Source organism: Xenopus tropicalis, chromosome 8 (genome assembly GCF_000004195.4).
Source record: "Xenopus tropicalis strain Nigerian chromosome 8, UCB_Xtro_10.0, whole genome shotgun sequence".
In the NCBI taxonomy this organism is placed as follows: domain Eukaryota; kingdom Metazoa; phylum Chordata; class Amphibia; order Anura; family Pipidae; genus Xenopus; species Xenopus tropicalis.
In genome coordinates, this window is record NC_030684.2 from 75,989,526 (window position 1) to 76,004,187 (window position 14,662).

Sequence of the window (14,662 nt, forward strand, 5' to 3'; positions counted from 1 at the left end):
ACACTGGATGCGGACAATATTTTTGACCACAAAAAGGGCTTTAAGTTAAAAGGTCTGAAAAACAGATTCTCTTCTAATCTTCACTGCACATTCTAACAGGATAAAAATGTTATCATTATAAAGCACAAATATATACCCACATGTTGTCAGGCAGTTTGGTCAATTTTAAGTTAAGTACGTAAGTTAACATATATTATTGAAGTTGGCCACTAGGTGTCACTCAGTAGGAACTGCCCAACGCTGTCATTTGTGTTTACCAGGACCCGATTTCTATTGCACTCCAGGTTTACCGTTTCCGGTTATAATGGTGGGTAAGTGGTCCTTGCACTCTGAACTGATTTGCTTGGCTGTTTTAGTAGCAAGGTAATGTAGTTGGAGTGAAATACAAATGTCTTCGGCATGTGGGTATGACGAGCTGGGCAAGACCTTGGGGGTAGTTGGTATCAGTGGTAAAAGTGGGCTGCTGTTCCTCTGGTTACTGTGTGTGAGCCTTAAGGCTTAATTGGATTTAAGAGTACGTGTTATAGTCATGAAAGTCCTCCGAATAAGCATCATTGTGGCACATGAAATCGTCTTTCTTATAGCTGAGTGGTTTGCTCCAGGGAACAGAGTCGCTCGATGCTCTTCTCAGAGTGTAAACTTCCTGTATCTGATACAGGGTCGGACTGGTACACCGGGAAAAATCCCGACCCTTGCCGGCGCTCCCTCTGCCCGACCGTTTCTCCCCTGACGCGGTGGGCCTGCACCCCCCAGTCCCACCGCGTCTGATCAGCACTTGGTCTTGGGGGATCACTTTCGTACCCACCAGTGCACCCTCTCTTCTGCAGTGGCACTCTAATTTGCATGGCTGTCAAACCAACACACTCACACAAATAAATATGGAAGGCACACCTATGAGTGTACTAACCTTCCTTAAATATTTTTCTTTGTGCTCCCAGTCCCAACAGCTTCTGGAATCACTGTAGAAATATTTTTCAATGTTGTGCAATCCATTTTTTCTGATATAAATGTGGCTATAAGCCTTGCACCGTTCTGATCTGTGTTGCCCCAAGTACTGATACTTTTTTGTTTGTGAGAAATAGATAGGTCAGGGTTCCACAATCCCATTTAGGTGTATGGCATACAGAGCATATTCACTGGTGGAAGAGAAGGAGAATATGAGCATCATCCCATAAAAATAAGAACATTTCCAAATATGTAAAGGACAGTTAGCTCCAATATACTCACTAGTAAAAGTTACAACAATGATGTACTAAAGCTGTCAATCAAAAGCTGCAGGAAGAAGGAATAAAGAGAGAGAGAGAGAGAGAGATTACTGAGTGGGAGCATTGCACACTGAGTACTAAATTAAAGCTAGACTTCAGCAAGTATGGTGGTGGCAGTAGCAGAGGAAGGCCGATGTGGGGTGTGTCGGCTATGGGGGAAGGATGTTGTTGGTGAGCATGTGCCCTTGCCTTGGATGTCTTTTCTGGCCCAGCTCATATTAATTTTATTTTTGCAGCAATTCATCTTAAAATGTAATTTGCTTGTCACTGGTGCAAATTAATGCCATTGATTCTCCTACAATAAGTCTTTTTGTTCTGTGTCCGTTTTAAATATCATTTCACACTGTGTCCATTAATGTAGCTTTACTTTATGTTAAAGGAGACATATTGGATAAATTGGAAAAACCCTAATTTTGTAGGCAATTATGAATAATATATGGTGCTGGTTTCACTTTGGGCTAAACATTAATCCTATCTGTAAAATGGCCCCTTTATTGGAGCACCCTATAGATCCTATCACTTCTCTGTCTGTGTTTGAAATGAAGAGTGGGCGTGTCCTAACAGTCCCTGCCAGAAGCACAGCAGGAGGGGGAGAGCCAATCACAGCCCTGCACTCACACAAGCCAAGACAGGCTTCAGTTCCCTATCAGGTCAGCCTAGCTGCTGATTGGTTTCTATCCCACAGTGCAGGGTACTGAGGGCCACCGGCCCCCCTGCACATCCAGAGAATTCAGCCAGCAGGAAGTGGAACAGATGGGCGGAACTATTGGGCTTTTGGTGGAATTTCTTAATAAATCAGTCCAAAACACAATTTTTTTAAGCACAATCCTTCTATATCTTGAGTACAATTCACTGGTACATTCTTATTTTTTATAGGATATGTCTCCTTTAAGTGAAAACAAACGACATTGCATACAGTTGTTCTATGTGCTTATACAGAGTAGTAAAAAGGAGCAAGGAAAACTGTATTTTGAAGTTTTGGCAAATAAGATTTAAAGAGGTGATTCACCTTGAAGGTAACTTTTTATTATGTAATAGAATGTTCCATTCCTAATAACTTTGCAATAGGGCTTAATTATTTATTTTAATACTTTTTAAATTATTTGCTTACCCTTTCTACATTTTTCCAGCTTTCAAATGGGGGTCACTGACCCTGTCAGCCAAAAAACTATTGCTCTGTGAGGCTACAATGGTATTGTTCCTGTGACTTCTTACATCTTACTTATCTACCTATTCAGACCCTCTCCTATTAATATTGCAGTTTTTTTTATTGAAACCAGTACCTTGTTGCCATGAAAATAAGACCCTAGCAACCGCATAACTGCCGAAACACCAAAATGAAGAACTGCTAAGCAAAAATCTTTAAACTAAATGTTTTTCTGCTTATTTTTTTTTCTGAGTAAACCATGTTTTGCCATGTCTTGAGATAACTCAATAAAACATTATTGCTTGGCTAAACCATTTAAGCATTCTACTTTTTTCAGAATACAGGTATGGGATCCATTATCCGGAAACCCGTTATCCAGAAACCCCCAAATTACGGAAAGCCTGTCTCCCATAGACTCCATTTTAATCAAATAATTCAGATTTTTTAAATGTATTTCCTTTTTCTCTGTGATAATAAAACAGGACATTGCAATTGATCCCAGCTAAGATATAATTAATCCTTATTGGATGCAAATCAGTCCTGTTGGGTTTATTTAATGTTTTATTGTTTTTTTGGTAGACTTAAGGTATGGAGATCCAAATTACGGAAAGACCCCTTATCCGGAATATCCTGTGTATTAATGGTCTCTATGCAATATAGGTGTTTTCACCTTGGCAGAGTAAGCAGTATGACTGTGTATATACATATTAATAAACACAGGCTATTTTTGCTACATAATCATAAAATCTTTTTTTTTTTTGTACTGAAAATGTGCTTTGCTAGTGAGGACTAAGGATAGGTTTGAGGATGTATGGCCAGTAAGGACAAAGTTGAGGGAAACTGGTGTAATTTTAGCAAATGTAATATATTAAATTCATTTTCATTCTAATTTTTCTTTGCAGATGGTGGAGAGATATGTATAAGGTTATTGTACCTTCCAGGGTGAAACAGATCTGCTCCTAACCATACTTGTAGGAAATAACTGAGGTTTAACAAAAGAAGACCCAGAGAACACTTTTTAAACATTCTCTAAAGATGAACAAGAAGCAGATAACTGAGAAGATCTTTAATCATGCTCTGGAAATCATTTGTCTACTAACCGGCGAGGTGAGATCTGTTAACTTGTTGTAAATAATAGCATGTCATCTTTTCTAAACTTAGAACAGTCAAGATATAATGCTAAAATACAACTAAATTCCACAATTGGAGATATCAGTCAGTCTCCATCAATCAGTATGGAATATATATATATATATATATTATAATATATTTTATATATATATATATATATATAATATAATATAATATATTTTATATATATATAATATAATATATTTTATATATATATAATATAATATATTTTATATATATATATATATATATATATATATATATATATATATATATATATTATAATATATATAATATATTATATTGTAATGTGAGTGTGCTTCCTTTGGCACTATCTATATATAAGATAAAAACATTCTATAATTACATGCAGTTTCTTTTGTGCTGTAACTGGCTATATTCCATTCCTTACATATTGATTGCATACATTCTAACACTTGAAAGTCAACAACTTCTGGCGAGTGCCTGAAAGGTGGAGAATAGTATTGGAATGTTGAAAATGTTTGTATCTTTTGAGGCATAATTAGACAAACTGTAATACATAATTGACTTCTTTAGAGGATGTCAATTAAATTCAGTTAATATCTTGCATAAATGTTTAGGAATGTATGGTGGTGAAGAGAAATAATGAGGAAGTGCACAGTATCTTCAGCAATGCCCCAAACCCTATTGTGGAACAAAGTATTCACTCACAGGACAGAAATGATAACCCACTGTTAATAAGAGAGAAGATCTTAGAGCTTGGTTGCAAAATAATTCAGCTTCTGACTGGAGAGGTAAGTGCCATTAGACATGCTTATAGTATCATTTTTATTTTCAAGACAAATTCTCCAATATGTGACAGATCAGGCATCAAGCTATAAACTGTAATAGAGATCAACTTTTGACTGTGATTTTTAGGAAAGACAAAAATCCAAACCTTTATTTTATATCTTAGACGCAGACTCCAAGATATCCCGCATTTGACATGCATCTTTTTGTGCCATACAACATGCTCATTGTTTATTTTACCATTAGTATTGCTGATATCTATGTTGGACTTCATTTATAACATGCACCACTTTACATATAGACCTATGAGACCCTTCAAAATGAGTACTGTAGTTTCAATTTCCTAACAGTCAAAAAAAATGAAGGACTAACTGGCTTAAATAATAGTTTAAAAAAATATATTCCTTTGGTTCACATATTGTGACTTAGGAGTTGACCATCACTTATAATGAGTGATCACAGGAGTTATGAGACATGCTTATATTTGCATAATGTCTATTCTAACTTTTCATTTAGTTCCCTGTGTTTATCTTTAGTTGTTTCTGAAAGAGTGGAAATATTTTGAAGAACACAGAAATTATTACAGAGATGTCATAACAGAGAACCACCAGCCTTTAAACTCCATGGGTAAGAGATTTTCCCTTACTGTGTTTGTGGAAGCTTTGAAAAACCTTTAATTTAGTTAACTGCCAGGTGTTAATGCATGAATCCCATATAATACCTGTATCCCAGAAACACATCTTGTGTCTCCTGGCATCCTGCAATGTGACTTCTAAATTTTTTTTTTTTCAAATACCAGGTTACAGCAACGTGACGCCAGAGAATTTACAAATCAAGCAAGAAGAGAGCTCTTTACTGAAAAAGTTTAAAGATAGTCAGAATGAAATTCATGAAGTTAGTTCCCAAGGTAAACAATTAAACATTTTAACAAAAAAAAATCAATGCAATCTTATGCTGCAGTTTATACAGAAAATGTTGAGTTCTTTACTCCTTGAGGATAAATGAGAAGGTTGATGTTGCATGTATCATATGAATACATGTATCCAGCGGATTAATGGCTTTTGAAATAACAGGTACCACAGTTACTATCAAATCCCCTGAACTAAAATGTGCCCCAGGTATTGCTGATGTAAAGAATGTCCAGCTTGTAGTAATAACTTGACTGATTTTTGACTAAATTGATAAGGTGAACCAAAAGTATTGCATAATAATTGAAAAAGTAGATACTGCAGATCAGGCTGCTAGTCTACACACTCTGTATCAGTACCTATTTCCATTTACTGTTGGCCACCACCTTTGCTGTCCTACATGTAAGTAAATAACTAATACATCGCAACTTACGACCCCAATTTACTGACTGGGGCACTTAGTTTATATGCATGTACTACAGCAACCCTTGTCATATAACCAGAACAGGAAGTAGCTCCACACATGGGCCATGGAAAAAGCTCCCACATGTATCCAGCGGATTAATGGCTTTTGAAATAACAGGTACCACAGTTACTATCAAATCCCCTGAACTAAAATGCGCCCCAGGTATTGCTGATGTAAAGAATGTCCAGCTTGTAGTAATAACTTGACTGATTTTTGACTAAATTGATAAGGTGAACCTAAAGTATTGCATAATAATTGAAAAAGTAGATACTGCAGACCAGGCTGCTAGTCTACACACTCTGTATCAGTACCTATTTCCATTTGCTGTTGACCACCACCTTTGCTGTCCTACATGTAAGTAAATAACTAATACATCGCAACTTACGACCCCAATTTACTGACTGGGGCACTTAGTTTATATGCATGTACTACAGCAACCCTTGTCATATAACCAGAACTGGAAGAAGCTCCACACATGGGTCATGGAAAAAGCTCCCACTTTACTCCACATATAACTATTAAATAAAAATATTTATGCTAGTTATATAATAATATGTTTTTCTTCTATACAGCACACTTAAATGTAAATCCAGCAGATGAATTAGATATTAAGCAAGAAGGCGAAAACATGATGGGAGATTCAAGAGACTGTGTGGTGATTCCAGATGATACTGATCAAGGTAAGTTTTAACAGTTTTCTGTACTTCTGACAGCTATTGTAGAATATTACATTTCAGATTACCTTGTTTTATGCTGTGCTTCAACTTAATTATGTTTATAACCTGGACCTACACTGCAAAAATATTCAGACTCCACATATAACTATTAAATAAAAATATTTATAATAGTTATATAATAATGTTTTTCTTCTATACAGCATACTTAAATGTAAATCCAGCAGATGATCTAGATATTAAACAAGAAGGTGAAAATATGATGGGAGAATCAAGAGACTGTGTGGTGATTCCAGATGATACTGATCAAGGTATGTTTTAACAGTTTTCTGTACTTCTGACAGCTATTGTAGACTATTACATTGCAGATTACCTTGTTTTATGCCATGTTTTAACTTAATTATGTTTATGACCTGGACCTACACTTCAAAAATATTCAGATTGTTGACCTGCTATTTTTACTGAATAACAAACCTTACACTGAAATATGTTCTCTGTGATGTTTCCATTTCAATATACTGGAATTCAAATTTGACAATACATTAAGTTTGACAATGGCTTTCATAAACAAAACAAACTTGTTACTTGCTGTAAAGAAAAATTTAGTGATGCCACTTTCATAGGAATTGATTTGTAATATTTGCTGCTACTTTTATAGTTTTAATTCTTTGAAAGAACAAATTTCAGTGTAGGGCTTGTTCAGTAAAAATTACAATTAGTCAGTGGTATTAAAAGGGTCCTTCTGACTGAATTGGTTGTTGCAGCCAACAATTTCTTCTGTAATATATCACTGTTCTAAGAGTAGGGGTAAATCCTGCACCACTTCCATTTTTTCCTGATGCTGGTTGTCGATTGTGCATATGTATTGGTGGCATTACTCACAGGATACAAAACTACATGCAGAAGTTTTTTCCATTAGTGCAGGCACCTGCTGTTAAAAGAAAAGGAAAGGGAAAACTAAGTAAGCTTTATTAGAAATGTCTATGTAAATAAAGCCATAAATGCTCACAGAAAAGCTCTATCAAAAGGAACAAAGGATTCCTTGTCTTCTTTTGTGTATACATGTTTTTCTGTCTCAGACTTCTTGCTCTCAGAAAAATCCTTTAGGCCATGGCATGACTCTTCTCAGTTTGCTCCTCTCTCCCTTTTCCTCCTCCCCCTCCCAGCTCTGCTGTGTAATCTGAGCTACCAGCAGCCAGAGCTGCAGCACAGAAGCTACTGAGACCAAGCTAAAATGGCAGATATTTTAAAGGAGAATGCAAGTCAAAATTTAAAAAGCATACTGCCCAATAGTCCTCCTATTGTTTAGTAAAAACCCCACACTTTTGGCTCACCTAATCAAATAATTACTCAGTCACACTTACTTCACATTTTCTAGAACAGGAAGCCATCTCTAAAAAGGTATTCTCCCTTCCTTTCCCTCCCTGCTTCATACTGTACATGTGTTTAATTCCCTCCCCCCCCCCCTTTCCCTCTGGCAGATCCCCTTCTGATTGGCTGGTGGGCATGTGTAGCTCAGAACAGGAGACAGGATCAAGTTACACACATGCTCAGAGAATAGGAAGGCTGCCGCTGGCAGCTACAAGGACAGAGAGATTTCAGTGATGTTACTGTAGGCTTCACACTACTGTAGGCTGCCAGCACCATATCTCAGAGTGACAAGTAGGGATCTCGGAATTTAGATATGCAGTAAGTACTTAAAAAGAATGCCTTTAGACTTACTTTTAATTTATATTAACCTTTTATTGTCCTTTAAACAAACAGAGGGGGCTTCTAGGGCTGTTTACTGAGGTATATTTCTACAGATTAAATAAAGGGTTCTAGCTTGCACTATTGTGACTTAACTATTTGCAAAAAAATGCCAAAATGACTTTCCTTCTCCTTTAAGAACAGGTACTGTGTATGCAGCTTCATATGATGTAATTATTTCAATCACATTCCCATTAATAATAATGCTTTTAAACATGGGACAGCAGCAGGTAGCTGTAAAAAAAACCCATATGTTCATTCATTATATACGTGGTTCTATGGAAGCAGAAGTTATGTATACTATCTAAAGATGCAGTATTCCATCATGTCACTTAAAATTTGCAGAGACACATTTTATTTCAAATCATGTGAAGATACAGTTGCGGACATGCTCTTAATAAATAGCACCTGTTTATTCCGTTGCATTTTAAAATGATATCTTAACGTTGTTGCCATTTAAGTTTATTTAATATAGCATTCTTTTCCCTCTTTTTATAGACTCTGATGTTAAAGAGGTAGATGGTCAAGTTGCTGTGTCTCCTGTAGAAGGAGCTTGGATGGAAGATGACTTTCGCCAGTGTTTGTATAAGGAAAACAGTTTGCCGTCAAGAACTTCCCACGGACGCTGTGATATTGCACAAGGGATTTTTGCAAATAGTATTAAAAATATTATTAAAGAACAGTGTTTAACAGATCATGATACATTTCTTGCTGAAGGAGATATACAAATTGTGCAGTTAAATCATGGTGAAACAGAAGATTCTGGTAGCAATAGTGACCACACAAATTGTCTTCTAAACAAACACTTAAACATAGATATTCATGAAGCAAGTAAAAAAAATGACTACTATGTAAACACTGACATGGGGAAAAGAACAACCCCCTGCAACTTAATTACAAGCAAAACTGCAAAGAACGAAAAACCATTTATTTGTTTAGACTGTGGCAAACACTTTGCATGTAATACCCACCTCACTAACCACATGAAAATCCACTCTGGAGAAAGGCCATATTCATGCAATGAGTGTGGCAAGAGTTTTACCCGAAATGCCCACCTTGGACGACATCAGGCATCCCATACAGGAGAGAGGCCCTTCTCTTGCTCAGAATGTGACAAAAGTTTCACTCGCAGTTCATATCTCATAGTACATCAGAGATCTCACTCAGGGGAGAAACCATTCAGATGTGAAGAATGTGGAAAGAACTTTACTTCCAACACTGATCTTCTGAAACATCAGATCATCCACAAAGGGGACAGGCCATATGTATGTGGTGATTGTGGAAAAAGTTACACTCATGGTTATAAGTTTGTTATCCATCAGAGAACCCACACTGGAGAAAGGCCATTCTCTTGCAATGAATGTGGAAAAAGCTTTATAAGCAGATCAAACTTTGCTGCTCACCAGAAAATACACACAGGACAGGGGACCTATATTTGCAACGACTGTGGAAAAAGTTACCTTAGTAGATTCCATCTTGCCATTCACCAAAGGACACACACAGGAGAGAGACCATATGCCTGCAGCCACTGTGGGAAAGGTTTTATTTCTCGTGCAGATCTTGTTCGCCATGAAGTCATTCACAGACCACAGCGACCGCATGTATGCAACCAGTGTGGGAAAAGGTTTACACAAAACACTCATCTTGTTAGACATCAAAAAATTCACAGGTCCTAGATCTGTTAGGAAAAATGTTTTTCTTTATCAGACATTTTTATTTTGCTGACATTTTATCAAAGACATCTGCTAATCCTGAAATAGCAAGAGAGCAGCTGAACCCCTAGCGACCAAAAACACATTTTTTGTACATTTGTAGAACTGTCATGCTTACCTCTGCTGATGCAAGATGTACGCATGAATGCAGGATATCTAAAGAAAGAATATCTTGTACATCTATAAAGTATGACAATAAATTAAATACAATGTTACATATAAATATGGTATATTTCCTTTAATTCTTCGAAACATTAATTTAGTGCTCTGTATATAGTGGATGTATGCCAGTGTGAGAATAAATAATGTCCTTATAAGAGCTGCTTTACATTTTCTTTCTGCTACTGAGAATTATATTAAAAGATCACAAAGCAGCAATAATGCCTTTACTAAATGACCGACATAAGTGGTGTAGCCTGAAAAAGAATCAAAACATTTCAAAGATAACCCTTCTGTTATTCATAAACTTGGGGCTGATCTAGCAAAAAAATTTAAAACATTTAATTGAATTTGATTGCTAGCACCAAGGACAAAAACTTGCTTAACAAAAAAAAAAAAATCTTAGTTCCCATATTCCAAGAACACAAGGCTGGAAAAATGTAATTGTAGCAAGTTCATGTAATAATGGCCACAAAATCCATGCAAGGATAAATAAAGTGCTAGTTCCATGTATTACACCCCAGAACATGTGGCCACTTGCATAATTCCGCCATCCTGAATGTGGTAGGAAAGTCAGTTATGATTAAGGGGGGCTAAATACCCAAGCGTACAATAAAATATGTATATGGTTTTCCTTTAAGAATAACCAAGCTTTAACAAAAAGGTAGAAGATGATAACCCCCAGAATTAGTCTTAAAATAAAATATACTGATACAGATATCACTTGTCAACACAGGTACAAATTTTTTAAGAACAGCTTATTGCAGTGTCCCACTGCAATAAAGATGCTATGAATTTTTTTATAGCAGGCTCAGGGCTCATTAACCATGGCCCAAGTGCATGAACACTAAAAGGCACAAAATTGCACCCCTTTAGGCTCATACAAGCGGGGCTTTCCTCCTGCGTTCCCATACATGTGACTGTGTCAGTAAGGGCCGATAAGAAAGAATGGGACGTGCTTCGTCCTGTACTCCCTGCCTGATTAAGAATTCAGCTCAAGGTGCAGAATTCAGCAGTGTCAGATGCACTTACGCCAAGATCCCAGTTTGTTCAAATTTATTGTGAAGTGCTGCGTAATTTGCTGGCGCTATATTAATAAATGCTGGCGATGATAAGTATGGGGCTCTCGTGAATGTTGGCTTTTGGCTTTTCCCAGCTTGTGTGTTATTATAGGAAATGCTGATGTACCTCCAACCACTTTCCATTTTTCAATGCGGTGCTGCTAAATATTGAATTACCATACTGACTAAATAAGAAAACCTGATTTGCACTACAACAAAATTTTCATATAATACAATTTAGCTTTCCATGTATCTTTACTAAAAATAAGGGATCACCATGTAGAAAAGAGACTGTGTGATTTGAACTTCCCCAGGTTTATAAATATGTATTTGTAATTGATGCTCCATTAAAATACTTTCAGTTTAGTTAGGCAGCCATCTCAGTGCATTGTGCCTGAGTCCGAGCTCTCAGAAAGAGACAGCACTACACATAAGAACTGCTTTCAGGTAATCTATAGTTTCTCTGACTCCCATGTAACTGAAGGAGTCCCAAGCCAGACTTGGATTTCTTACTATTGAGTGCTATTCTGATATCTACTGGGAGCTGCTATCTTGCTACCTTCCCATTGTTCTGCTGATTGGCTGCTGGGAGGAGGGTGATATCACTTCAACTTGCAGCTTAGCAGTAAAGTGTGACAGGAGTTTATCAGAGCACAGGTCACATGGCTGTGACACCCTGGGAAGTTAAGAATATGGTTAGCCCCATGTGAAATTTCAAAATTAAATATAAAAAAATCTGTTTGCTCTTTTAATTTGAATTCACATACCTTAAAGTGATACGGTCATGAAAAAAATACTATTTAAAATATTAATGTATATAAAAAGTTACCTATAGGTTGTGTTAATCATTTTTCACTGACATGTTTGCTTTTGTAAGTAATTGTTATTTAAAGTTCCTGAACCTGATGGACTCCTGCTGCATAAAAATGGCAGCCCCCTCATAGATGAACATGGGGGATCAGAAAGCTAATGTAACAGCATTGGGGAAATACTTTAAAGGCAAAATTATAAAACTCATGCAAAGATATGATATATTTAAAAAAACAGTAATTTCTAGTGTCAGTATCTCTTTAAGGCTGAAACCCTGTGTGCCTGCACCAAGGTTGACATAACAATTCCGGGTGCAGGCAAGGTTTCTCAGGCCAAGAATTGGCCTCATGTGGCATCGGACTAAGTCTGCAAAACATAATTTACACATTAAATAAGCCCAACTGGATTGTTTTGCAATCAATGCAAATCCATGCAATTTACTTAGGATCAAGTACAAGGTACTGTTTTATTATTACAGAGAGAAGAGAAATTATTTCTAAACTAGAATTATTTGCTTAAAATGAAGTCTAGGGCATATGGTCTTCCCATAATATGAACCTTTCTGGGTAACGGTATTCCAGATAAGGGGGGATCCCCTCTTGTACTATAAATGCAAAATTGAAAAGCACTTACCAAAAGCAACAGCTCCACACTGTATAGCTACATGTAGTCATCACATTGTTTGAGAGGTAGATGTTGCAAAGGAAAAAGTGAGAGGATGGAAACTCTCATTAACTAAAACAAATGCAAAAATAGCAGAACTTGCACCTATATTGCCAGGGTTATGAAAATGATAAATGTCAATTCATGTGAGCAGATATATAAATCAGTCATCTATCAACTATAGATGCAATATGTACTTCTGTCCCTTCTATGTTACAATATACCCACAAAATGAGCTTCCTATATCTATTCATGATGATGCCCAGACAGCATACCTCTTCTGCACAGGCTTGTTTCTCATACAGAACAGGCAGCTTGTTGGAGGGCGTGTGTGTGTGTGTGTTATTGTAGTCTCTATGTACATTAACTTAAACAAGTGACAAATAACACTTGCTGCCTAAGCTGACATAATGAGGCAGAAAAGGGAGACAGAACCAGCAGCGCAGAGAAGAACTGTAGTAAGAAGAACAATTAATTAGCAAATCATTTAAAACACTGGGTACTAGCATGTTGACTAATAATATTCTGATTTATTTGTATTTTCGACCTGTTTCATGCTGATCCCTGAGTGTGACCGATAAGATTTCAGGGATTCATTTCAGCATAAAAAACGCCCAACTAGATCTTTTTATCTGCTGCCTGCCGAACACGAACTTCCCCTTCACCTTGCGCTGCTTGTCTTGCGTTCCAGCCCACAAGTCCTGCTATTGGGCAATTAGTACGTGACTGAATTGGCCCTGCCTTCTTTCTCAAATCGTCTAATCAAAGGCTTTCATTAGCCCACCCATTCATCCTACGCTATCCTATCGGAACTGCATCCGTTGTCCACAGCATCAGCCGCGAATTTCAAACTGAGGAAAGCCGTGAGGAAATGTCAGACTGCAGCGAGCATGGCCGAAACATTCACGGATTCCAACCGCAACCTCCCTCACCTGGACGTCGAAAGTCATCCAGGGTCCAGTCGGGAAACGCAGGCAATGGCCGCGGACATAGACAGGTTGTAACGAGTTAAAGGGATACGGGAGGTGGGGACTGTTGCTGGGGTTACTTTGACATACTAAGGCGCTTGTTGAACAGCGCTTCCATGACTTGTTGGCTTCAGCCGGTCACGTGACAACAATAAGTACCGCCCATAACAGGGCTGAATATTTTTCTACACAAAAACATATATGTAAGAGGGTCTTTATGCGTTGGGTTATTGCTTATTTTACCCCAAATTCATTAAAAGTCATGGAAATCCGGTACTGTGATATTGAATAGTCAGAAGCTGTGAACCCCTATAACATGACTAATGTACATTTCTGGGATATGGATGATTTAATTTACATGTATACATGTGGATAGTGTTGTGTGAAAGTTCTCAGGTATAATGTCTCTGTGACTTTCTGTGCTTAGCTCCATACAACATACATCTCCACTTGATCACGTGTATATACAAAGAGTACATCCCAACAACAAGTATATTTAATTTCTACCATGATGTTATATGTAAAAACAAATTACACCAATCTTACATCATGGTTGCATGATAAATATTTTAAAGCAGATGGAAAGTCTAAATCACTGGGCAGTGCCAAATGTTAGGCATGCATTTTCTTTGCATTCTATAATCTGTCCAGTGACTGTTAAAAATCCTGAAGACAGCAGAGTAAAAATGAAAATATGTATTGTACAAACTAGTGTAAAGCTGGCCATACACGTTGAGATTTTTTAAAAGATCTTTTCATTATGGTAGGACCAACCTTTTCCTGTAACAGTTGTGTAAAGGTACGATTTGCCCATCAACGAAAACAACCATTTCAATCGATCTTGACCTAGTTGAAGCTAGGAAACTACCTGCTTGGTCCTGCAAACAGTTGGACAATGGGCAAATTTCATTGTTAACAATGAAAATATCCAAACTTGCCCGATCAATTTTCTGACTAATGTTGGATGAAAAATCGCTAGATATATGATATCACTAACCTTATCATGATTTGTCAGATCTCACTGAAATTGGTTATTAGGGAGAGAGAAATCTTAGGGCTCTTAGTCGCCCGCGACAAATCTCCCTGTTCACGGGCGACTAATCTTCCCGAGTTGCCATCACCTGCCGGTGGGATGAAACACGCGGCAAATCGCCGAAAAAGCCTCGCGAGGCAACTTC

At 37.2% G+C, this 14,662-nt stretch overlaps 2 protein-coding genes across 9 annotated transcripts in view; both read left to right on the forward strand.

The window, feature by feature from the left end:
- Window positions 1–219: 219 nt before the first annotated feature.
- znf160 (zinc finger protein 160) lies at window positions 220–10,142 on the forward strand. 7 transcript variants are annotated; one of them, XM_012968547.3, is made up of 8 exons: window positions 221–311; window positions 3,315–3,519; window positions 4,146–4,319; window positions 4,851–4,941; window positions 5,114–5,221; window positions 6,261–6,368; window positions 6,566–6,673; window positions 8,610–10,142. In XM_012968547.3, the coding sequence occupies exons 2-8, from the start codon at window positions 3,448–3,450 to the stop codon at window positions 9,785–9,787; spliced, it is 1,839 nt and encodes a 612-aa protein (XP_012824001.1). In that variant the 5' UTR covers window positions 221–311; window positions 3,315–3,447; the 3' UTR covers window positions 9,788–10,142. The 7 variants fall into 7 exon arrangements, with proteins under 7 accessions (XP_031746365.1, XP_012824001.1, XP_031746366.1 ...); XM_012968548.3 differs by having other exon boundaries at window positions 227–307; XM_012968546.3 differs by having other exon boundaries at window positions 306–363.
- Window positions 10,143–13,202: 3,060 nt separating this feature from the next.
- Window positions 13,203–14,662, forward strand: part of wdr62 (WD repeat domain 62) — a 35,804-nt gene continuing 34,344 nt past the window's right edge. The window contains exon 1 of one of the 2 annotated variants that reach the window (XM_018096859.2): window positions 13,203–13,513. In XM_018096859.2, coding sequence (XP_017952348.1) covers window positions 13,388–13,513 — 126 coding nt within the window. In that variant the 5' untranslated portion in view covers window positions 13,203–13,387. The remainder of the gene's footprint in view (window positions 13,514–14,662) is intronic. The other variant, XM_018096858.2, reaches the window with a different exon arrangement.

Excerpts from the sequence above, each read along its gene's own strand:
- znf160 (XM_012968547.3), top strand. The coding sequence starts at position 3,448 with ATGAACAAGAAGCAGATAACTGAGAAGATCTTTAATCATGCTCTGGAA. Across the intron at positions 5,222-6,260 it reads TCATGAAGTTAGTTCCCAAG|CACACTTAAATGTAAATCCA; the intron begins GTAAACAATTAA and ends TCTTCTATACAG. Across the intron at positions 6,369-6,565 it reads TCCAGATGATACTGATCAAG|CATACTTAAATGTAAATCCA; the intron begins GTAAGTTTTAAC and ends TCTTCTATACAG.